At 50.7% G+C, this 22,322-nt stretch overlaps 2 protein-coding genes across 2 annotated transcripts; one reads left to right on the top strand and one right to left on the bottom strand.

Annotated features, from left to right (window-relative positions):
- The first annotated feature begins 3,740 nt into the window (after nt 1-3,740).
- Nucleotides 3,741-14,497, top strand: LOC120844881. Its single transcript, XM_040216875.3, has 3 exons — nt 3,741-3,984; nt 4,238-4,444; nt 14,347-14,497. Exons 1-3 carry the CDS (start codon nt 3,836-3,838, stop codon nt 14,495-14,497), a joined length of 507 nt encoding a protein of 168 aa, XP_040072809.1. The 5' UTR covers nt 3,741-3,835.
- A 212-nt stretch (nt 14,498-14,709) lies between these two features.
- LOC115318252 lies at nt 14,710-18,716 on the bottom strand. The gene is made up of 7 exons (XM_029977949.3): nt 18,589-18,716; nt 16,892-17,264; nt 16,644-16,808; nt 15,653-15,839; nt 15,240-15,485; nt 14,991-15,162; nt 14,710-14,881 (listed from the first exon to the last, which is right to left on the bottom strand). Exons 1-7 carry the CDS (start codon nt 18,714-18,716, stop codon nt 14,710-14,712), a joined length of 1,443 nt encoding a protein of 480 aa, XP_029833809.3.
- Nucleotides 18,717-22,322: the final 3,606 nt, after the last annotated feature.

Genomic DNA, 22,322 nt, shown 5'->3' with positions numbered 1-22,322 from the left:
TTCCCTCGGTGCATTGCGGCAGCGGTGGCGCAGCCAAAATTGCTGATGAGATTGGTCTACTATATTGGGAACCAAGAGACGATATGTATTTGTAAACAGAAAAGGCTCTATAGGCGGCGATACTTAACCGGGAAGTGGTTGCTTCTGCATGATGAGACCGAATTCGCTCTTGAATGCGAAGTATGAGGGACGATATCAACAACAAAGAAAGCGGACAACAATGTTATCTTGGGAAGTTTGTCCTAGTTTTCTAATCCATTTAGGAATGAAGGGTCAATGCGGAGAGAAACCGAGGTAGAGGAGGGGATATGATCGCGCGGAGACGTCAGAATGCCGAGTTCTGATTGGAAGGGTAGTGGGTAGATGCAAAGGCTAGCAGCGTTTATCTCTAACTACTGTCTCTCTCGAATCAGGAGGAGCAAGAGCAACGTCTCCTCCTCGCGCGGACACTAACGTTCGGGCGCTGGACGCCGGTGTTTGGTGTTCGGCGTCCAAACGCCAGATTCTGCGCGAGAAGCAGGCGACGGTCTCGTTCGCTCTGATTGGAGGGAGACAGACAAAGGTAGCTGGGCCTGGCGTCTACCCTCTAATCTTACCAATCATATCTCGTCGCTCTGACGTCTACGCGCTCTCTCATCTCCTTGTCCCTCTCAATTCCTGTCCGTATGGACGGCGAGAGGAACGAAGACATAACATCAGGTGAGTGCACGCACAGCACCATAACCGTCTCCATACTCACAAAGCCTGGCAGTTCGACGACGGAGAGCGCCCGATCGCAGGTTTGGAGCGCGAGGATCTGGTAGCAGAGAGCATTTCTCGGGGAATCTGGTATTCAGCGCACAGCTTTTGCAGTGGCGAGTACCCGAATTATGGTTTTCAAACCCGACGAGAAAAGAAGCGGTAGCGCGAGGAACGCAAGGAGCACGAGCCGACATTCCATCGCTCGGGACAGGTATGTTTAGGCGTCTAGCCGCAGCGGGGTGCCCGTTACATGACTCTCCTAGGGAGCCTTCATACACTTCGCCACGTCTGTCTTCGGGTGGAGGCATATCGGCAATTTCTGTGCCCAGAATGCACGCGCTTCGATCTCGTTCGGAGCGAGCGCTTAGCTCCGCCCGGTGCTTCGGTGCCATTTTAAGGCCCATTTGGCATGCGCAGGCAGTTTTCAATACAACAATGTTGTCTTCACCCTATGACAGACGCACATCGAGGCACCCTAGACTCTCCTAAGCCTCTTAATGTTTCAAAAGTAGCGCGAGGTGCGTCGATCCGCGAGGCATGCACAACGTGCAGACCCTGGAAAGATTATGGCGGCACAGCGCAGCACTAAGCTACATTTCAGACGCCATGTTCTTCCCAGAAGTGGCGCGCGTCACGTGTCTCGAGCATTTCCACAACAATGAATGGCGCCACTTTTCCCAGGAGAGAGTGGGTTCATACTCTCCTATCTGTTGTTGTGCCGGTCTGCCTCTTCACTTTTGGCCTGCCAGGCTTTGTCAGTATAGACGTTTTCTGATACCTGCCGTTCTCAGTCACATGGGTTCCGTATCTGGTATGCGGGACAAAAAAAAAATAAAAAAACACACTTTAACCTGTGAGACAAAAGAAGAATGTGTACTTATTTTTTTGAAGAAGTACACAAAGAAGAATAAACAACTCCCAGCGGCGGGGTGAGATCAAAACGATGTTTTACCGAATACCAGGACTGACGACATTCAAAATGGCTGCACCCTTGTAGAAAAGGTGTATAGAGGAGCCTACAGTGTTGAGGAGGCTATGCCAGTACACTACATTAGAAGCAAATGGCGGCGCCACATTCGCTCGAGGCACGTGTATCAAGCGTCCGCGCAACAATGGTTGTCGGCACTTGTATAAGAAACGCGAAGCGTGAATTTGATCGAGGGGCTTTAAAGGGGCCATGACAAATTTGGCCGAGACACTTAAGACTGCTTACGTGTAGGAATTTGAAAGCTTTCCTACACGCAGCGCATTCCTACAAGTAGCGCACCACGTCTTCCTTTATCAGATGGCGCTCCCGCTGTGACATCATGCACGCTCCCCCCCTGCGCAGGCGCGGCGCTCCAGTCGGCTCCACAGCTTCCGTAACGATGGATCTGCGTTGCTGCACTTCTCTTTGTGTTTTATTGTTGAGGCGCGTCCGCTTTGACCTCGAGCGGCCCTGCCAGCTTCCATGACGAAGCATACGATACGTCGTGTCGCAGCCAATGGGACTTTGAGTGCCGTTTTGGTCAGCCAGGGGGCACTTAGGTGCCGTTTTTTGCGGCTACAGAAAACGGCTACAGACGCCGCCGGCTTCGCTCCATGGGACCCCCAGTTCATGCTTTCGCATTAAAGGGCAACTCCGCTCGATTTCGGAAATTTTGAGATAGTGGGTGATATAAACGTGAAAAATGGTCCAAAACAACCCTAGAGCGTTTGTCTCGTGAAAACCAAATATTTTTCGTGCGATCTTGTCATTTACCATAATCGCAAACCGAAACCGAAACCTCGGCGCAGCCGGGCAACATTGTAGCCTCGACGTCAGGTGCATACGCACCCACGTGGGATACAAGGAATCACGTGATCTACCATGCTGACACGCCGACATGTGCTGCACAAACGTCCGTAGCGTCGTCGAAGCATCACCCGTCGTTCCTTTTCCCCGGCTCCTACTACAAAAGGCAAGTTTTTGCGCAGGTATACTTTGTAGGAATTTGTAGAAGCTGAAGACGAGAATATGTTGTGATGAGTCTGAGAAAGGAAAGAGTGTAGCAATGTTTATGGAAACTGATTTGTTGTGCTCATTTTTTGCTTGAGCAAAGACGTGGTGAGTTCGTTCGTAAGTTCGTTCGTTCCCTGCTAAAAGAAACGATAAATAGTTCGCTGCATTCATCAAAGCTAATTACTTCGTTGGAGCGTTTCGTGAAAAAAATCTGGCCTCTTCATCGTGTAAGCTGACAATGACGAAAGATGTCGCGAAAGATCGCGGTCGCAAGCTATCGCGTTTAGCTTGAAAAAGTGTTGCACTATAAGTCGCTCCCATGTCAAACTGCGATGTCATCCGGCAGCCACTCGATTTTCTCGTTCTCGCGAAGCGGCCAAGAACTGAGAGAGCGGAATGTCTGACAGACGGTTTAGACTTTCAAAGGAGCCTTCGCTATGCTTTTGCAATGCCCGATAGAGCGCGCGTTTATGATGTACAACAGTCTGCGTACGTACTGCGGGGTGCAATAGGTAAGGTAACAAATTGGTATATGTGCTTTAATTTTGTTAGCAGATTGTTCAGATACCGTCGCCGCACAAGTAACGGATTAGCTTGTAAGCAATTGTAAAAATGCCCCCCCCCCCAAACAAAAAAATAAAATGGCTCGCAAAAATCAGGGACTCGACGTGTCAATTAGAACCTTGCCTCGAATATGTATTTTACTGGTCACATTCTCGCATAAAAATTGTTACCAGCACTCCCAGCAGCATGCAGAATTATGGCACATACTAGAAACGACTGTTTTTGCGAATTTCTCAATTTGGAAAATTTATCACGCGACTAAACTACCCATGCTATTGAATACAGATGAATCCACCAAATTAGTAAAATATTGCGCCCACCAAATATTTTTATGTCGTAATTTTGCGAAATGTCGAGCCCACCAAGTATTTTTCCTGCTTACCTGGCATCATGTTAGCACCATTTTAGAAAACGTCTAGTACCCCATTGAGGCTGCCACCAGACATGTGGTACATTTAATAATAACTTGCCAGGCATGCATGATAAATTAAATCTGTACCTCTTCAATCAGCCTTCATGTCCAATTAAGATGCTTTACTTCCAGCATCCATGTCCGACGACGACAGCCTGCCGCCTGAAGTGGATTTTGGAGTTATGAGGCAAGGGGCCATATACGTCCCAGATCCTTATGCCTACGACCCTCCCTTGCCAGCAAGGGAACAACGAGAAAGGAACGAGAGCGAGGAGTCACAAGTCCAGTGAAGTTCATTATTGAATCTGGACGCTTGTTTATGTCAATATTTCATTGCAAGTGATATGTCTAAAAATCGGGGAGAACAGGCAGAGGCATATGCTACAAATACTGTTTTAATTGTCCATACATATTACATACACCAATATTCATGATCGATAGACATACCAAAGCAAAGAACTGAAATAGTTTAGTAAATACAGGGCTGAAACACAAAGGATGCTAAAAATATAATGTTTCGTTGCTGTACACTCTTCCAGATGCACCTGTGAAAACTGTCCCCTACAAGAAGGGCAATGCTGCCGCGATGTTCCACGTGTCGCACGGAACTGCTTAGGTCGCTGCATCACTGGAGACGAGCTGTTTGGGCTCGTCTGCTTGGACGAGAGGCTACTCGATATAGCCTACGAGAAGCTGAAAATCTATGAGCCGGCATACTTGGAGCCAGCGGCTAGGGATCGGAACAAGTAAGACCAGCTGTTTAAAACAGATGTTTGAGGCACCACAAATTCAATTTGATATAGCCTGTAATGTGTAGGTAGTAGGACACAATCAGTGTTTAGTTAGGCTAACGCACACCAGCTTGGGGTCATGTGGAGTACGCCACTGTGCATCTGATTCTGACAGAAAGCGCAGTATGCAAATATTTCCACAAAGAAAGTGGCATGTCTCGGGTGCTCTATTTGTGTGTTCGTGTGAGCATGAAATTCGCGTGATTATGTGGGTTTGGTTTAATAACTACAACCAGGACATGCTGCCCACGAGCCAGGAGAGTGTCTAGTGTCTCAAAAGACAAAGAACAACACTGCACACTGCCACAACAAAAGTGATCAACAAGATCGGCACCCTGCTGACCTCAGATCAAACTAAAATATGCGAGCTGGAAGAAAAGCTTGATATTCTTCTAAAAGAGGCTTACCTAAGGGAGATTGACAGAGAAATTGAGCCGTCAATCAAAGATGAAGCTTTAGAAGAGGAAGTGAGTGGCATGGAAGGGTATGTGGAACTCATGAGCGTAGCCGAAGGGCGGGTGAAGCGGAAGTTCAGGGAGCACAAAACAAGGAGCAATACAACATCTGGTTCTTCGACACCTGGCAGCAACTCAGGACAGCCCTCATTTAACCATACCTTGACGACAGGCTTCTGAAATTGGAGATCGCGAAATTCGGAGGAGACATTCGGTTATGGCCTGGCTTCTGGGGCGAATTCAACACAACGATCCATCAGAACGAGTCTCTTTCCGGCATTGCGAAATATAAGCACATAAAAAGCTACCTCATTGGTAGGGCTGCCGTAGCGATCGAGAAACTCCAACTGACAACCAAAAACTACAAGGTTGCCCTCGACCTTCTTACCCAAAGATTCGGCCAAACGGACCTAATTGTCAAGGATCATGTTGCAGTCGATGGCTGTCCGAGCGGTTCACGACTCCAGAAACATTGAGAGGCTCAACGTTTCTGGGCGTTCACAGCCTCAAAAAAGTTCACAGCCTCGAGGCCGAAGAGAGAATGTATGGAGTGCTGCTCCTAACGCTGTTGCGTAAAACAATACTAGCCGATGTGGGCCTGGAGTACAGCCATAGGGTAAACGCGCATTCAACATACCTGGAGGATGAGCTGCGAGGTTTTTGAGAAATGAGGTGGAATGCCGTGAAAGGATGCCACCGGTAACTGAGGGCATGTATCCGCTGGCGGAGCGACATCGACAGTGCAGAAACCTCGAGTTGCAACGGCGGCGGCGCTTACCACAACAACCGATGCAGACAATACATACGTGTTTCGTCGCATGGACAATCACGGCCCGGACGCCTGCGCTTCTGGGATGTCGCTGGGAGTCTGAAGAGACGTCCTGCACCGAGAAAACCGCCGTTTCTGTGCTAGCCTGCTAGGAGCTATAGTCATCGCGAGGCGTGAGCCGGAAAAGACGACGATGAAGAAAAGGAAGGGGCGCTCGAGACAGATGATTAAATGGCTGATTCTAAACGGACGCTGGTTGAGTACAGTGAAGAAGGCTGGCCGACACGGAATGGGGTTCAAACCGACTGCAGGGATTACTGGCCTCATAGGTCAGAAATAGCTTTGCAAGACGGTCTCCTCATGAGAGGATCCCGCATTATTATTCCTCAGTCAATGCGCAGTGACATCCTACATAGACTTCACGAAGGACACCAAGGCATTACCAAGTGTAGGGCGCGTGCCCGACAGTCTGTATGGTGGCCTGGACTTTCCCGTCAAGTGGAAGATGTGATACGCACATGCACACAGTGCATTCAAGAAACACACAACCGACACGAACCACTGCTTCCATCAAAGTTTCCAGATCGACCATGGCAAAAAGTCGCAATGGATCTGTTTTACTTGGAAGGAAAAGACTACCTCCTCGTCACCGACTACTTTTCAAGGTTTCCAGAGATTGCACTTCTCAACAGTCTGACGGCGACTACAATCATAACTCACTTGAAGTCTTTCTTTGCAAGACATGGAACACCTGAAGTAGTCTTTAGTGATAACGGACCACAATTCCGAAAAATACAAGGGTCGGAGTTCCAGAAGTTCGCCGAAAGTTGGGGTTTTGAACACAGAACATCCAGCCCACGTTACCCCCAAAGTAATGGCTTCGTGGAAGTTGCTGTTGGCATTATCAAACGTAGTTTGAAGAAAACTGGGGACAGCTACGTCGCGTTACAAGCCTACCGCTCGACACCGTTGGGTAACGGCTACAGTCCAGCAGAGTTGTTGATGGGACGGAGATTGCGTACTTCTCTACCAGCGGCTGACTCCCTTCTTCAGCCAAGTCAGGTAGATAAAGAAGCCCTCAATCTTTGGGAAGAACGTAGGATCATGAATCAGAAGCGTAACTATGACCGACAACACGGTGTCCGCCGGCTTCAACCTTTGATGCCCGAGGATAGAGTGTGGATAACCGATCGACGCGAAACTGGAATAGTGCAGTCGTCGGTGGACACTCCAAGGTCCTACTCCGTCAACACACAGGATGGGAACCTCAGTCGGAACCGATTTCATCTCGTCCCGATTCCGACAGTGCCCAATTCACCTGACCTTCCACCGCGAGATGCGATTGCGGAAGGAACACCAGAGCCGACCTATGGGACCCCACATTCCGATCACGTTGTGACCCGAAGTGGCCGAGTAGTCAAACCCATAGTACGCTTTAGCCCTTAGCTAAAAGGGGGAGATGTGCTAGCCTGCTAGGAGCTATAGTCATCGCGAGGCGTGGGCCGGAAAAGACGACGATGAAGAAAAGGAAGGGGCGCTCGAGACAGATGATTAAATAGCTGATTCTAAACGGACGCTGGTTGAGTCCTGAGTTCCTGAGGCCCTGACAACACAGTTTCCATTTCACGAAAAGAAGGCACTTATCACGAGAATGCAGAGGCACTAGATGACTGAGCTGTGTACGGTGTGGTGGATGACACGTCACTGTTATGTGCAATCCCAATGTGACACTACGCAGTACACAAGCAGAAAGGAGCGCAACCATCATGGTGGTGAAGGAGGTGGCAGAAGGACCAGTTTTGCAGTCCGTCATCACTCAGAATCCAAGACAACACAATCGGAGCAAGCAAGAACCAGGTGTTCCTGCAAACGGCATATGTGTGGGCCGAAGGTCGTCAGGGGCGCACGCTCCTCAGACATTTTTTTGAATGGTTTCAATCGGCGCACGTTTGTCGGATTTGACATAGCTGGGAGGCTGCAACTCTCCGTGCTGGGTGAAGAGGACCTCAGGATTTTCACCTTCGACGGAAACGCAACAGCCAATCAAGTGATGTGCCGCCAAGTGGAGCTTTGGCTAGAAGTCGGCTTGACAGGAGAGAAGTCCGGGTGGAGGCTCCTGAAATGCCCTGCATCTGCGCTGACCTTGTGATGGCCCCCTCAGATGTTGTGACGACGCAGATGAAGATGGAGGGCAAGAACATCATTGACATCTTACCTGGCAAAGCCGTCGAGGATGACATTGGACTTCTGGTCAGGGCCGATCACTACCGGGATGTCGTCACCAGAAGCGTGATGTGCCGAGCCACAAACTGATGGCAGTGGATACGGTATTCAAATGGACCCCGCAGGGCCAGGTCGGAACAACCAAGTCTACGACAATCTTCGTCGGCCACGAGCGTGATGGGGGTCATCGTGAGGGAGGAGACCGACAAAAAAATATCCGCTCAGCTCAGATTCGTTTGGGCACTGGGGCACCTTGGAATCTAAGAACAGCAAACGACAACCTCTCACTATGAAGCCATACTTCAGCATCAGAAACAAAATCATCAATTACGAAGACTGTCGGTACGAAGTGTCGCTTCAAACGGCCGAGGAACTTACAACCTAGATATGCGGTAAGGCATCTTAGATAGCGAACCACTTGCCTGCTAGAGTGAGCAGATAGTCAAGGATCATTATGCCTGCATCGGAGACTATGTAAAAAAGAGCTATGCCGAACTAGGTAAAAAAGGAAACGGCTCTGCAAGCAGTCGAGCCTACTACATGCCGCACCCATGTGGTCGTACGTCATGAAAGCAGAACGACCTGATTGAGGGTTGTATTTGACGCATTGTCGAGCGCTGGAGGTCGTTTCTCACTGAACACAGTTCTGGAAAGCGGGCAGAATTTGAATTTGGAGCTGATCGACCTGCTCATCAAGTTCCGCACTCAGAACATCGGGATCATCACGGACATTCAGAAAGCCTTCCTGCAAGTGTTTCTCTCGAACAATGATCGAAGTGTGGTGCAGTTCCTACGGTGTGAGAGAATGCCGATATGCGGGGAAGAGCTTGTGGGGTCTTGTCAGCCCCCCTCTCGTCGACAACCGGACGCCGGCGCCTGGGGACTCGTTTTCGGATGCCGCCGTGGCGAAGGCGGCGCCTTTGAAGCTTGGTGCCCGAGAACTTCCTGCCTCGGGACCCATCTGGAAGACGTTGGCGGCGTTGGCGGTGGACATCCAGGACCCCCCCCCCCCCTCCCGGACAGCGTCGGCGCCCGAGGCCCTGCACGTGCGACGGCAGAGCCAGACGGGGAGCTCCAGCGAGAGACCGCCCAAGATGGGAAAGAAGAGGCTCCGGCCGGTCTGGTACGCGGTGACGGCGGGAACGGCGGGGAGGGCTCGGACGACGGGAAATAGGAAGAAGACTCTTGCGCGGGAAACGGGCCACGACGGACGTGCGCGGGGGTGGCGACCGCGCCGCCGGCTCGGGCGACGGCCCGGTGACATGGTCCGGACTTAGACCCCGGATTTGACCCTCGACGGCGACGTCCACAGGATGCGGTGCAGACTAGCACCGCACGGACGATCGGCATGCAGCATACAGTGGCGGCGCTTCCCCTCCAGGCTTCCTCGATCACCTGTCCCGATCCCGAAACCCCCCAGCAGAATGTGAGTGGAATAAACCCCTTCTGCCGAGAGCTATGCGTTGCTGTGTCACGTTCATCCGGAGACAGGGGCCCGGGGAATCGGACGAGAACCCTACATAATTGGCGCCCAACGTGGGGCCTGATTTACATTCAGGCTAGAGTTCCGATTCCTGGCCTGTTTCCGGTTGGATGGGGGCATTGCTTCCGCACTCCTTTTGGGGGCGATCCTCGTTGTAGCAACGCCGCACGAGATCCGACATGATCGTTTGCTTGATGAGGAAGCGCGGACATAGACGTTGTCTTTGCTGACAATCCTTTGTCCCAATCAACCAGGAGTTTATCCCCTGTGGCGAGGAGCGCCTTAATCTACTGTTTGGCTGTGCCGTCGGATGCTGGCAGGTCTATTCTTCAGCCTCTTGATGCCGCGCAGGTGTTCATTGTGCGTGGATATTCCCGCCCTTTTTGAGGCCTGCAGTGTCGGGTGTTCCGTCGCCCCAACTGCCCCTCCGGTCATCCACGTCCGATGGGTGAGATGTCAGCTCATTTATTAGGCGATGGGACGCGCGCAGCCGCCTTTGTTCGCGTGTCGTTGCAGTGCCTTGGATTGACTGTTTTCGACTGCTCGCGTCAGAGAGGGTTCGCTGTGGGAGTATCTCAATACTACTTGCATTGCGGACGGCGGTTGCACGGACTGCATCGAGAAATAATTCCCGAACTGCATTTTGTCCGAGGGGAGCCTAGCGTTCTAGTTTTACTGCACGCTCGCTCCCAGCTGGCCTTGTTTGAGCTGTCGGCGCGGTTTTGAGTACCGTGCGTCCACAGCGTTTGGGTACAATATGTGCTCTTGTGGCTTCGACCGCACTGATGCAGTACCTTGCGGCCAGAGGTGATACCTTGGGACTAATCCCCCCAAGTGTTGCCGGATACGCGATGCCTGGTGTGAATGCATCGGAATTCCGAAAGCCACCGAGTTTCCGTGCCCACCTTATCAGTGGCTGTGTGTAATGCTCCGTGGGGTCCAGGTTGACGCGATTGTTAAGTTCTGTTCGTCCCTGGCTGAAGAGTCATGGGGGTGATCCCGCTTAATTGCGGGCAGTTTTGGCCGGACCCTCACACCGCCATATCGGAGTTTGCGCTTCGGGCGGAGATTGCTCTCGAGTTGTTGTCCCCATGCCCGGAGAGTGGGCGGAAGAGTGCGTGCCCTGCGTTGCCGCTGGGCATGGTACAGGTTCTCCGCCGTGTTTGGAACGCGTAGGGACGCGAGGGCGTGCGGAGGGATAACGTGTTAGAGTAAAAGAGGGAAAGACGGTTAGGTGGGGAAAGAGCCGTTCTCGTGTAGTGAAGAGCCTCACGAAGGAGGTGACGGTCTTGCGATAATGAGACGAGTTGTTGATAGTTTATCCTGTACAGCTGCGCGGGAGGCCCGGAAAAACGTACGGTTCACGTCGGCGGGTGCCCGGGAAGCCTAGAAATTATGGCAGCGGCATGGACGTCGGCGGCCTATAACTGTTGTGCGTTAGGTCAGCCCGTCGCTGTACAAACTGCAGCTTTTGCATGAATGACCAGCGGGTGTTGGAAGCCAGCGGTAAATGCGGTAAACACTTCGACTCAGCAAAAACGGTTTATGCGAAGCAAACATAGTTTATTAACTCGTCCATTTCCAAGATCGGCCGTTTAGATTATATGAGACTTTGCTGTCGCGCTAGTAGCGCGGAAGAGAAAAGGCGCGTGCGGGGTGCTCACATTGTTCGAACCTGGCCAGTCTTTTCAGTTGCAAGAAGACTTTTGAGTTATGCGGTGCTTTGACTTGGTCTGGGGCGGGCTTTGTGCCTACCCTGCTGCGTTCATCCAAGGACTCGTTGCTTGGATTGAGAATAGAAGAGTTGCGAGACGCGTAGATGAGGTACCTCCATTGCTCGATCCTGGCCGACCTTGACAGTCGCAAGAAGACTTTTCAGTCATGCGGTGTTGTGGCTTGGCCGGGGAAGAACTTGAATGTGCGTCAATGCGTTGATCTCAACTTTCGAGCTTGTGCACGGCCAGGACTCACAGTGGTTGCTCGACTACACTTTTGTGTGTACCCCCGTTGCACGCTCGTCGCTCTTGTTTGGAGATTATCCCCGAACAGTGACGCCGCAACCTCTGGTACACGGCCAGACGTTGCGGACAGAGCCTTGTAAAAAAAAGGACGTCCAACAGACTTGCTGGGCGCATCATCCGGCATATCAAAACGTTGTCCCCTTGTGCTGGTTTCAATGGCCGGTACCGCGGGACACGGGCCTCTCGGGGTGGTGGTTATCCATCCGGCATGCCGCGTAGCTTAGTCGTGGCTTGCTTGTGGCGCAGGAGTCGCGTAGGATGTCTGCGTGAATGTGCGTAATGTTAATTGATACTGTTAGCGGCAGGTTTTGTTCGTATGGTTATTGTGCATCGCACCTCGCAAACGGTGTAGGATTTGTAGCTGCTTGTGACGTGCAGCCGGTAATCTTTTGTGTTCACGTTTTGTGTTTTCATCACAAGTGATTTAGCTGTGAGGAAAGTGAATTTTGTTGTCAGAGAAACGATTCTCTAGCGCTCCCGTAGATTATGTAACATTTTAGTAGAGAGCGATTGGGTTGTCTTGTATAAGAACAATGGTTGTTTAATGACTATACATTTCGACAATAGTTTGGTGTTGTTGCATGCTTCCTGAGTTGATGATACGTTTCATTTTTGGGTACATCATTTGAACATGTAGCGTGACGAGCTTGATGAGTGTATGCTTAATAGTTTTAGAACAATGAGCTTCGTTTGTATTTTGGGGCATGCACACTGAGCTGAAGATTTGGTTTTGTCACGCTGTACGATATTCAGTGCCGCGATTTGTTAGCGTTTGTTTTTCTGTCTCGAACACTGGGCGGAAGGAACTTTCAATTTTGGTGTATTGTGTGCGACTTAGTGCCCGTGCGCGCTGTGAGCGGTGGTGCTCTGGGCCCGCTTCTGGACTGTGCACTGCCTGGTCGAGCTTCCCGGCGAATGAGCTGTCCCCGCGGGCTTGCCTCGTTTGACACCCAGCCGCGATCATCAAGGGTGACCACCATTATCGGCGACACTCAGCTGAGCTCCCGTGCGGTATTTGGGTCATCTCCGCAACCTCCACTTCTGACCTTCATGACCCCCGGGCCTTGGTTTGAGGGGGGGATGGTGTGGGGTCTTGTCAGCCCCCCTCTCGTCGACAACCGGACGCCGGCGCCTGGGGACTCGTTTTCGGATGCCGCCGTGGCGAAGGCGGCGCCTTTGAAGCTTGGTGCCCGAGAACTTCCTGCCTCGGGACCCATCTGGAAGACGTTGGCGGCGTTGGCGGTGGACATCCAGGACCCCCCCGCTCCCGGACAGCGTCGGCGCCCGAGGCCCTGCACGTGCTACGGCAGAGCCAGACGGGGAGCTCCAGCGAGAGACCGCCCAAGATGGGAAAGAAGAGGCTCCGGCCGGTCTGGTACGCGGTGACGGCGGGAACGGCGGGGAGGGCTCGGACGACGGGAAATAGGAAGAGGACTCTTGCGCGGGAAACGGGCCACGACGGACGTGCGCGGGGGTGGCGACCGCGCCGCCGGCTCGGGCGACGGCCCGGTGACATGGTCCGGACTTAGACCCCGGATTTGACCCTCGACGGCGACGTCCACAGGATGCGGTGCAGACTAGCACCGCACGGACGATCGGCATGCAGCATACAGTGGCGGCGCTTCCCCTCCAGGCTTCCTCGATCACCTGTCCCGATCCCGAAACCCCCCAGCAGAATGTGAGTGGAATAAACCCCTTCTGCCGAGAGCTATGCGTTGCTGTGTCACGTTCATCCGGAGACAGGGGCCCGGGGAATCGGACGAGAACCCTACAAGCTTCAACCAATTGTGTCATATCAGGCGATGCGCGTGTCCTTCAGCATGACGTCGAGCCCCTTTCTCCTAGCTGCAACATTACAGCATCATCTCAAAAACGTGCTAGAGCAGTTAACAAAGACGGCAGACGCCATACGGAGCCAACTGTACATTGATGACCCCGTCACTGGTGTTGATAGTGGACAGGAGGCGAGGGGCTCTATGAAGAGGCAGCGAAAATCTTGAATCAAGCCGGAATATGCGACCTGCAAGTGAATGTCGAATGGCCTCGAACTGGTAGATTTGTTAGAAGATGGAGAGACCCAACACACCGATGCCGACCTTGGACATTCGGGACTCGGAAAGGTCCTGGGAGTGGCCTGGAATCCTCAGACATACCAGTTTGAGTACATGATAAGCTCTCTCATCGATTTCTTGTCATCAAGACTGGACAGCTAGAGGTCCATGCTTTTAGTGTTGGCGAGAATCTTTGATCCGTTTGGATTTGTGTGGCTCCTACAACAGCAATCGTCAAGATAATGTTTCAGGGATTGCGGGAGCTCGGAGTCAATTGAGATGACCCCCAGCCGGAGTCTCTGCAGGCTGTGTGGGAGCACTGGTGCACGGAGCTTCTCTGCATTGGAGACGTGTTTGTCCCCGGAGTGATCACCCGAGATTTTAAAAGCGACAAGACGAAGTCCAAAAGCCTAAAGCGCCGTGCCATACATGGCAACAAAGACTCAGTCGGGGAAAGTGAACACAAGCTTGTTCATGTCCAAATCCGGGGTTGCCCCTCTTAAATACCTTTTGCTGCTCCGACTCAAGATGATGGAAGCCGTAATTGGTGCGCACCTATCCCACAAATCACGAGAGCTCTACACCTGAAAAGTGCTTCCACGCGGCTCTGGACGGACTCCACAGTGCCAACGTACTGGGTCAAGGGGGCAGCAAACCGACGGAAGCCCTTTGTGGCAAACTGAGTTGCCGAAGTGCAGCAACTGACAGACCCCAAAGATACAAGTTGTGGGGAAAATAAACTAGTCTTGCTCGTTGTTATTGAAATGAAAGGGTGCTGGTTCGCGAGTGTCTCAACTTGATAGTTCAGGTAAAGCAAGTTTTACCGAAATGCTACATGGCATGTACCTTTTTCAGAAAATATAGGTTCACGGCCTACAAGGAGTTTGTATGGTGCATTTGGGGCAGGCTGGGCCGTCGCCGACGTGTCAGGCTCCCATGCTGTGTGGTCGGAAGGATCAGGGAACAGTTTCCGTCGGCCACATACACAGGGTTCCAATACTGCTAAGTCGAGAACCTGGACCTGTGGGCCAGGACGGCGGCTTCCTTGTTTGGCCTCTGGGAAACGCTGCACAGAGACTTCCCTCGTGAGCGGGGAACGTAGGTGGCCTGGGCCTCCTGGTAGGTCCGGACTCCCTCTGCCAGTTCCAGGAAGCAGCCGAACAGCTTCTGGGTGTAGTCTAGGTCAAGAATGATAAGAATTAAGTCACATACATTGTGTCAATAAAAAAGTTTGCATTTGCCGTAGGACGCAGGCTCCATTTTTCGGTTGACGACCCACTCGCCTTTCCTCGCCTTAGGGAATTTCAGGACAAAGCAGTCCTTGCCATCCTTGGTTGTGGCCTGCTTTCGGTCCGAGTTGGCGTTGTAATGAAGGACAGCAATGGCAGTCCTGTGAAGGCCACGCAAAATAGGCAGAATATGTCCTTAGCATATTTCACCATTCTACAAACATAAAAGGGAACCTCGTTGCCCTAGAATACTTCAAAATCCCAACCTACCGTGCCTCCATGCCCTCCAGACTGAAGTGGCTCGACTTCGGGGTAAATCGTAGCAGCAGGCTGTGAAAGGACTCGAGCCGGTACGTCTGGCCATCTCCAGACAGCTTAGGGATGTCCTTCAGCAGCTGTCGTGACATTACCACCTTTTCGAGGGCGTCGTACGGCTCAGTTCCTGCTGTTAGAAACAGCACCAGGTTAAATGGTAAGGATGATGCACACTGTAAATTCCCTGGTATATGTCAACAATACCCTTATGAAGCCACCAGCGTTCTTCAACGATTGGGGCATGCGTGCAAGCAGGGTAGAGCGGGTCGGGATGCTGGTGCACATTGTCCACATGGCGCATCAGGGACATCCACTTGGCCAGCACCAGTGCACCATTGTCATCACTGGTTTGGGCACACCAGTAAACGTGTGCCCGGACAGTCTTGACCCACTTGTTTAGCAGGCTGTTGCGCTTTGTTTTCCCTGCGAGGGTCAGCTTGCTCCCGATGCCTTAAAATTAGAAAAGGTGTGTGCATGGCAAGCAGAGTAACAATGCATTTTGAATGACAATATACATATATGTTCAACGGACTAAAACAAATGGCAGCACCAAGCTTACTAAAAACTAAGTTCAGCATCACTTGTACTACGTAATCCGTTTGGTAAGATAATGTTACCTTTGGCAACATGCCATGCATCGAAACGGTGCTTGGTGTTGGGGTAGTTGCTCTTCATCAGGGCGTTCACCCCAAAGTGGCGGTCCGTGACGAGCACATGTGGGCAGAACCCCCAGCCCTGGAGATGGTCGAAGGAACGTTTGAGGCCCTCGGTTTCCATGTTGTTGCTGGACTTGACTTCTGTTGACTGATGTAAAAAGAAAAGGTAACAAAATATAGAACACTTGTTCATTTAAAAGCTGAGTTTAATTTATCTATATTTATGAACTGTGACCTCGGAAGGTCTGATGTCTTGGGATGACAAGTAAACGACGGATTTGACATAAAATGAATCCTATAGAGATGGCCAACTATACCCAATTGAGTGAATTTACAAATCTTGCTATATAAAATGTTCTTTCGTTAATCTCGGGTTAAAAATACTGAATCGCGCATGCGGAATGCAGATTGTAAGGGCATCTTTGCCTAACATATTATAATCTTGCATAACAGTCTGTTTAATTTTGAAATTTTTCTACAATGTAGATATACACATTCACAAATTTTCCATTTATTTTCAAATACAGCCGGCACGCGTGCACCATCCCGCTTTGATGTATACTTTTCTTCCAAGCACGCAATTGCGATATTTATACTTTTCCAAGTCTTTATTGCGGCAGGTTACCCCGTTGAGTGCGCTTCTTACCGAGCACAGATGCAATGCAGAGAAGCGTTACTTGCGGAGCTCGCTTCCGCGGGCATTGCTAGTGCACTGATGCTCGGTAAGAAGTGCACTCAACGGAGCTAACCCGCCGCAATCAAGACTTCGAAAAACGCGAATAGTCCAGTTCATGTCGAAGCGAATATCGTATCTTTCGAAACTACTATTCAAATATTCGCACAACTCTACATAAACAATACCCAAACAAATATTCTACTTAGTTATAAACGAAAGGTAACAAGATAAATAACTCAATTGAAGTAGGCAATTTTCTACTTAGCCAGTTCTTACCTGGATAACCTCGAAATGTAGGATTTTGTTGATGTTTGTTTCCAGCAGCGTGTACGTGCCATACTTCGCCGAGTAGCCGGGAGAATCGGCACGGCCGTCGCCTGCCAGGTGAAGCTTGCCGCCACGCATCGCTGTAAGGAGGGTGGTCTGCTCTTCTTTCCATACCTTTGAAATACAGAAATATAACATCAATCTCAACACAAAGAGATACATGTTTAACCAACAATTCTCTAGGCAGGTGTACTCACCTTTGCAGCGGCAGGGAACACCAGACAGCCTTGAATCAGGAAGAGTTGACTCTTTTGAAGAACGGCAACACCTACAGAGCTCAGGAGACGAATAACTCGTGTAGGACTGGCCCCAGAGAATGTAATGGCGGCGGGTAGGAGAAGATTCATCAATGCCTTCCCATTAATCCTGGGTTGGCTTTCCCAGACAGTCTTGTGGCCCCTTACACACACAGTCACGGCATGCAGCAAGGTCCCCCGTTCCTTCAAACTTGTATGTGTAGGAGCCAAGCATTCCCTACAGACCGAAAACAACTGTAGGAGCATTGAAGCGCAGACGACGAACTTCCTTTCTTTCACGGGGTTGGTGGTCGTGGCAGAGGTGCTGCACTCTCTGCAAAACAAAACAAGCAGTGCATTTAAAACTTGCTTCAGAAGCTGTGTTTTTTCCATTTCCTCTACGCTTTCGCTCGCTGTTAGGTCAGGGGCTCCGGAACCAGGGGGGCAGTTGCCCCACAGGTTCTACACCACAGGGGGCATGCCCCCACCCTAAAAGCTGTTCCGACCCCCCCCCCCCCCTCTCACCACCCGTAAGGCTGTTGAAGCAGGCTGCACTCCATAGATGACGAGGTGCCACAAGCTAATCAGTAGTTGGTGACATGTATTCTTTCTTTGGAAGCCTTGTTAATCCGTTCGTTTGAAGTTGTCATTCATTGTTTGTCCAATATGTGCGTTCTCACTAATCAATCTCCAAAGATTCTATCAGACTGCAGCCTTCATTTTTCTGCACTGTGCTTCGTCAGTTGCTGTTGATATACCGGGTGATTCAAGGAGACGGCAGGTTCTTTAAATCGACCGGAAAATTCGGTTTCCTAACCTATCGTGCTACGACTTTGTGGAGCGTTGCCCACAGATGGTGCATTGTATTTGTGAAATTTGCAAAGAGCGAACTTACCTGAGGAAAAAGTAAAGAAAGAAAAAGGCTGGAAACGCAGCGACGCCACCGGTCTTCAAACAACACGGCGCCGTTTCGCACGGGACACAAGAGATGGCGCAAACGGTCGCGACGCCAACTGCCGCCAACGAACGAGCAGACGACGCCGAGAGCCGGCATATTTAGCAGACAAGGAACTGCAGTGCAGTTCCCTGTTGTCACCGCACCTGTTTTTGTTTTTGCGACTGTCGCCGCCCGCGGAACGCGCGCCGCTTTTGAGTCGAAAAGATTGTCTGCTAAAGAGGCCGGCTCTCGGCGCCGTACGCTCGTTCGTTGCGTCATCTCTTGTATCCTGTGCGAAACGGCACCGTGTTGTTTGAAGACCAGTGGCGTCGCTGCGTTTCCATAGGAGCTAAGCCTTTTTCTTTCTTTACTTTTTCCTCAGGTAAGTTCGCTCTTCGCAAATTTTACAAAAAAAATGCACCATCTGTGGGCAACGCTGCACAAAGTCGTAGCGCGATAGGTTAGGAAACCGAATTTTCCGGTCGATTTAAAGAGCTGCCGTCTCCTTGAATCACCCGGTATATATATAAAGAGAGAGAGAGAGGTGAACTACACGATGCAACATGAGCCCCCGGATGTTGCCCCCACGCATCAGATATACTTCAGAAGCCCCTGTGTTAGGTGATCATTTAGGACTTAACACTCGAAATCCAGAACATCAAAGCTATATCCTATTTGTAGCATAAAATTATGGTTTCGAGAAGGTACAGTGAGCACATACGCATCAGGTCCTTCATCATCCGAGGTCACGGAGTCGTTCCAGGGACTGGTGTCTGGAGAATCCAGTTCCTCATCTGAGTCGATCGAATCATTTGGCCGATAGCTGGTGTCCAAGGCACCGCTGTACATGTCCTCAGAGTCGCTCTCCTCATCGCTCATGTCCACAGGATCGGTGTCGGGCTGCGAAGTCTGAGGAGTGCCGTCCAAGTCCAAAGAGCTGGGGACTGTGCCACTAATAGGCGTAGAGCACCGCTGAAGTGGCTGCTCGTGTTGTGCGAAGGTTGCTTCTGCTACACAGTAGGAATAAGCATAGAGACAGTTATTCATTGTTTTGTTCCAATTTCGTGTAAGTGCTCACCCTGAGTTCCTTCTGCTGCTTGTAGATGTCCTGGGGCACCGGTCTCATCTCCCAGGGGACTTGGGCCTGTCACCTCCGAAACGGACTCGTCCTCGGGACGAACACAGCTGTGCAATGCATCTGCAACAAAAGTGCATTGCAAATGAAATTCAGTTATGATCTCTTCTCTCAAATGTAAGCCTATGTAAAGACACTGCATCACATACCGGAGGATGTGGTCGACGCCTGAATTTCAACCGATGTTTGCGAAGGTTTTTCTGTTTGTATGCCTTTGCTGACATACCAAGACTTTGGCGTCTGTGTACCTGGAACATGAAAATCGTGATATTTAGGATACATTCTTCAAAATTCTTACTGTGCAGGCACCTTTTATTAGCCTTTTTGAACATGTCTGGCTCCATGTACTGCATGTGGGTGGCCGGATGACATACACGCACGTAAGTTCACTCGAGCTTGCAACCTGCGACGCCACTGAAGTGGCTCGGTCCCTTTCCTGTAAGAGTGGTGCACCAAGTGATAGCATCTGCAGGCACACCAAACACAGCACGTAACAATGTAGGCAGAAATACATACTGGGAGTGGGCATTCTGCTCTAGCTGGATCCACTCGGACGACAGAAGGTCCACTATGCAACGCCTCGTGGGCTCCGTCTTTTTCGGAGGCATCACTGGGCGACGCATCCAAATGCAAAGTTTCCCTTGCTGTGGATAACGTGCTGTTCTTCCATGTGCGGTCCCTTTCCTGTAAGAGTGGTGAACCAAGTGATAGCAGGCACACCAAACAGCACGTTACAATGTAGGTCAAAATACATACTGAGATTGGGCATTCTGCACTAGCTGGATCCACTTGGATGACAGAAGGTCCAGTATGTGATGCCTCATGGTCTCGGTCTTTTTCGGAGGCATCATTGGGCGACACATCCAAATGCAGAGTTTCCCTTGCCGTGGCCAATGTGCTGCTCTTGCATGCTCGGTCTCTTTCCTGTAAGAGTGGTGCACCAAGTGATAGCATCTGCAGGCACATCAAACACCACTAACAATGTAGGCCAAAATACATACTGGGATTGGGCATTCTACACCAAGTGGATCCAGGTGGAGGCTAGCAGGTTCACTTTGCGACGACAGCGCTTCTGGGCCTCTGTCAGAGGCGTCGTCCAGTGTAGTGCCTGCCAGCAAACCATCATGTGCCAAGGTTGTGCTGCTGAGTTGCCCAGCTGTATCTTGGTCTCCACTCTGTGAACGCAATCAAACAATATTTAGTACTCTTCATTTGGCCATGAAACTCAAAATCCTATAAAAGCCTGCTTTATAGGAAGTGCAGAAGCAGTTCAAATAAACTTCAACATAGGCAGTACTAATTCAATGCATTTTCTGTGTGAACTTTTTAGCCATAAAACTATTGAGAATTCCTGTAGATCCCTTATTTGATAAAAGAAATTTCGTAAAACTGGATCATGAAAACCATATTTTGTTTGGTTTCAAGTGCGGAGTTATTTTTGTTGTTTTCATGACTCAAATGTACCTCAAGAGAAAACGAGGCAAAAGCGATTGTTTGCTCAACAGATTAGCCTTGGGCCTGTTGCCTCATGTACTACAGTGGTATTGCTGGTATAACCTACCCACTTTAGTTTCCTTACATTTAAAAACAATCAGTTTTAGCAAAACTTGGCCGTTTTAGTTTCTCCATATAGCTCATTTTGAAACTCCACAGCTGTTTCACAAGAGGATATTCACTGTGTTTCCTGATTATAGCGCGCATGGTTTTTATAGAACAGGTAAAAACGCATGCCAGACGGTGCGGTTTCAGCGGAAGTGCGAGCGAAGCCAGACATGAAAAGCGAGCTGCGCTTCCAATCTTGCCGGCAATGCGCGCAGTGCGGCAATGCGCGCAGTCATCTCTCGCACTCTGCTGAAACGATGCAACGTGTTGGCGCTTTCGAGAGCACTGAGTACGCACTAAGTAACCGACGAATGTACGTACTCGGGTCCGACGACGTTTCACGCATGAGCTGTCTTCGGAAGGTGCTCTGCCAGGGAAGATGGACGGCACGGCGTCTGTCTTCAACTTCGCGTACTTTGTCGAGAAGCCAGTGACCGCTAATAAACGCAAATCTCGCTCATAGCACTCCGGCAAGAAATGGTCGGAGCAGATTAATAACCGGGCCGTCGGCGACAGGGGCTTCTCACAACCCGATCGGTGCACGGCGTCCGTCCACAGTTTCCGACGTTCAGTGTCGGCAGGAAGCGAATGGAAAATAACTCCCGGGCTGCTCAGCTGGCAGCGAGAACAGGCGGCGACACAACATCGCGTGCCCCTGCCTTTCCGCCCTTTACCGGCCATCACACCTAGGCGCCAGGCATCGGAGACAGTCAAAACCGCACACACCACGGCGCAAACTGTAAAAAGGCACGCGGCTCTCTGTTCTCTGCCTGCCCGCCTGCCTGCGCCGAGCCAGAGGAGCCAGAGCGAGCCAGTGGGCCGAAGCCAGAGCCGAGGCAGCGCAGCGCGCCGGTAGCGCCGGTAGCGGCGGCGGCGCTCCTTAGAAAAGAAAATACCAAGAAAACAAAACGTATGTAACAGACGTCAGCAACGGAAACGGAAATGCATTGTTTGCTGCGCAGCACGTCGCCCGCTAAATTAGCGGATTTTGGTGTCTTCGGGCATCATAGTCTTTGTTGGCCGGTTTAACGGTCTTTTAGATTGTATTACTTTCTAATACTTGACATGCGGTCTCTCTAGATGATAATAAAGAGAGTTGCATTGTTTTCTCACAGCAGAAAATGAAGTGGAGTTTCCCTTTAATAAATTTTGGGCTGGGATAAATTTTCTAGATTGGAATTTTACTAATCGCATATCGCTTAGAGGGCCAAAAGACAGATAGCAGAAAGTCAAAAGCCTGCTTATCACTACAAAAATTTGAAAATATAGCGCACTTTTTCGTAAATAGTTTCCTTAGAAAGCTCTCCGCTTTGTCAAGGTGATGCATCCGCGGTACCCAAAGCACGTAAGCCAGCCTCAGCTCTCGCATTGGACACGAGCACTGCGTCACTCGGACGTATGCGCGCGTCAACAATCAATACGTCGACGAATTTGTGGCCAATGAGTGCCGTGACGGCACTTATGATCACTTCCGAATGACAAGTTTCATGGTGTGCTTGAAAAGCACGGTGGAAGCTTATGCACCACAAGCACGCCACGACCACGCGATTTCTCGTTTGGCTTTTGAGTTGAGGATTAAAGTACAGTGACAACTGTAATTAACGCTAAAGGGGAAGTAGTTGAAAGGGCGTTTCATGGCCCCTTTAATTAAGCTGTGCTTACAACCAGTGAGAAATCTCGGAGATTTCTCCCCGGCGCGCGCATGACGCGACAAAGAC

This window comes from Ixodes scapularis, unplaced genomic scaffold, assembly GCF_016920785.2.
Source record: "Ixodes scapularis isolate PalLabHiFi unplaced genomic scaffold, ASM1692078v2 PGA_scaffold2__306_contigs__length_199485367, whole genome shotgun sequence".
Taxonomy (NCBI): Eukaryota; Metazoa; Arthropoda; class Arachnida; order Ixodida; family Ixodidae; genus Ixodes; species Ixodes scapularis.
This window is presented reverse-complemented; position numbering and strand designations above follow the sequence as displayed.

Bases quoted from the DNA above. Each gene is read 5' to 3' on its own strand.
- LOC120844881 (XM_040216875.3), top strand. From the start codon at position 3,836: ATGTCCGACGACGACAGCCTGCCGCCTGAAGTGGATTTTGGAGTTATG. The intron at 3,985-4,237 runs GTGAAGTTCATT...ACACTCTTCCAG, and splicing joins AGCGAGGAGTCACAAGTCCA to ATGCACCTGTGAAAACTGTC. The intron at 4,445-14,346 runs GTAAGACCAGCT...TACCTTTTTCAG, and splicing joins GCGGCTAGGGATCGGAACAA to AAAATATAGGTTCACGGCCT.
- LOC115318252 (XM_029977949.3), bottom strand. From the start codon at position 18,716: ATGTACAGCGGTGCCTTGGACACCAGCTATCGGCCAAATGATTCGATC. The intron at 16,809-16,891 runs GTGAGTACACCT...TGTATTTCAAAG, and splicing joins TGTTCCCTGCCGCTGCAAAG to GTATGGAAAGAAGAGCAGAC. The intron at 15,840-16,643 runs GTAAGAACTGGC...TTTTTACATCAG, and splicing joins TACATTTCGAGGTTATCCAG to TCAACAGAAGTCAAGTCCAG.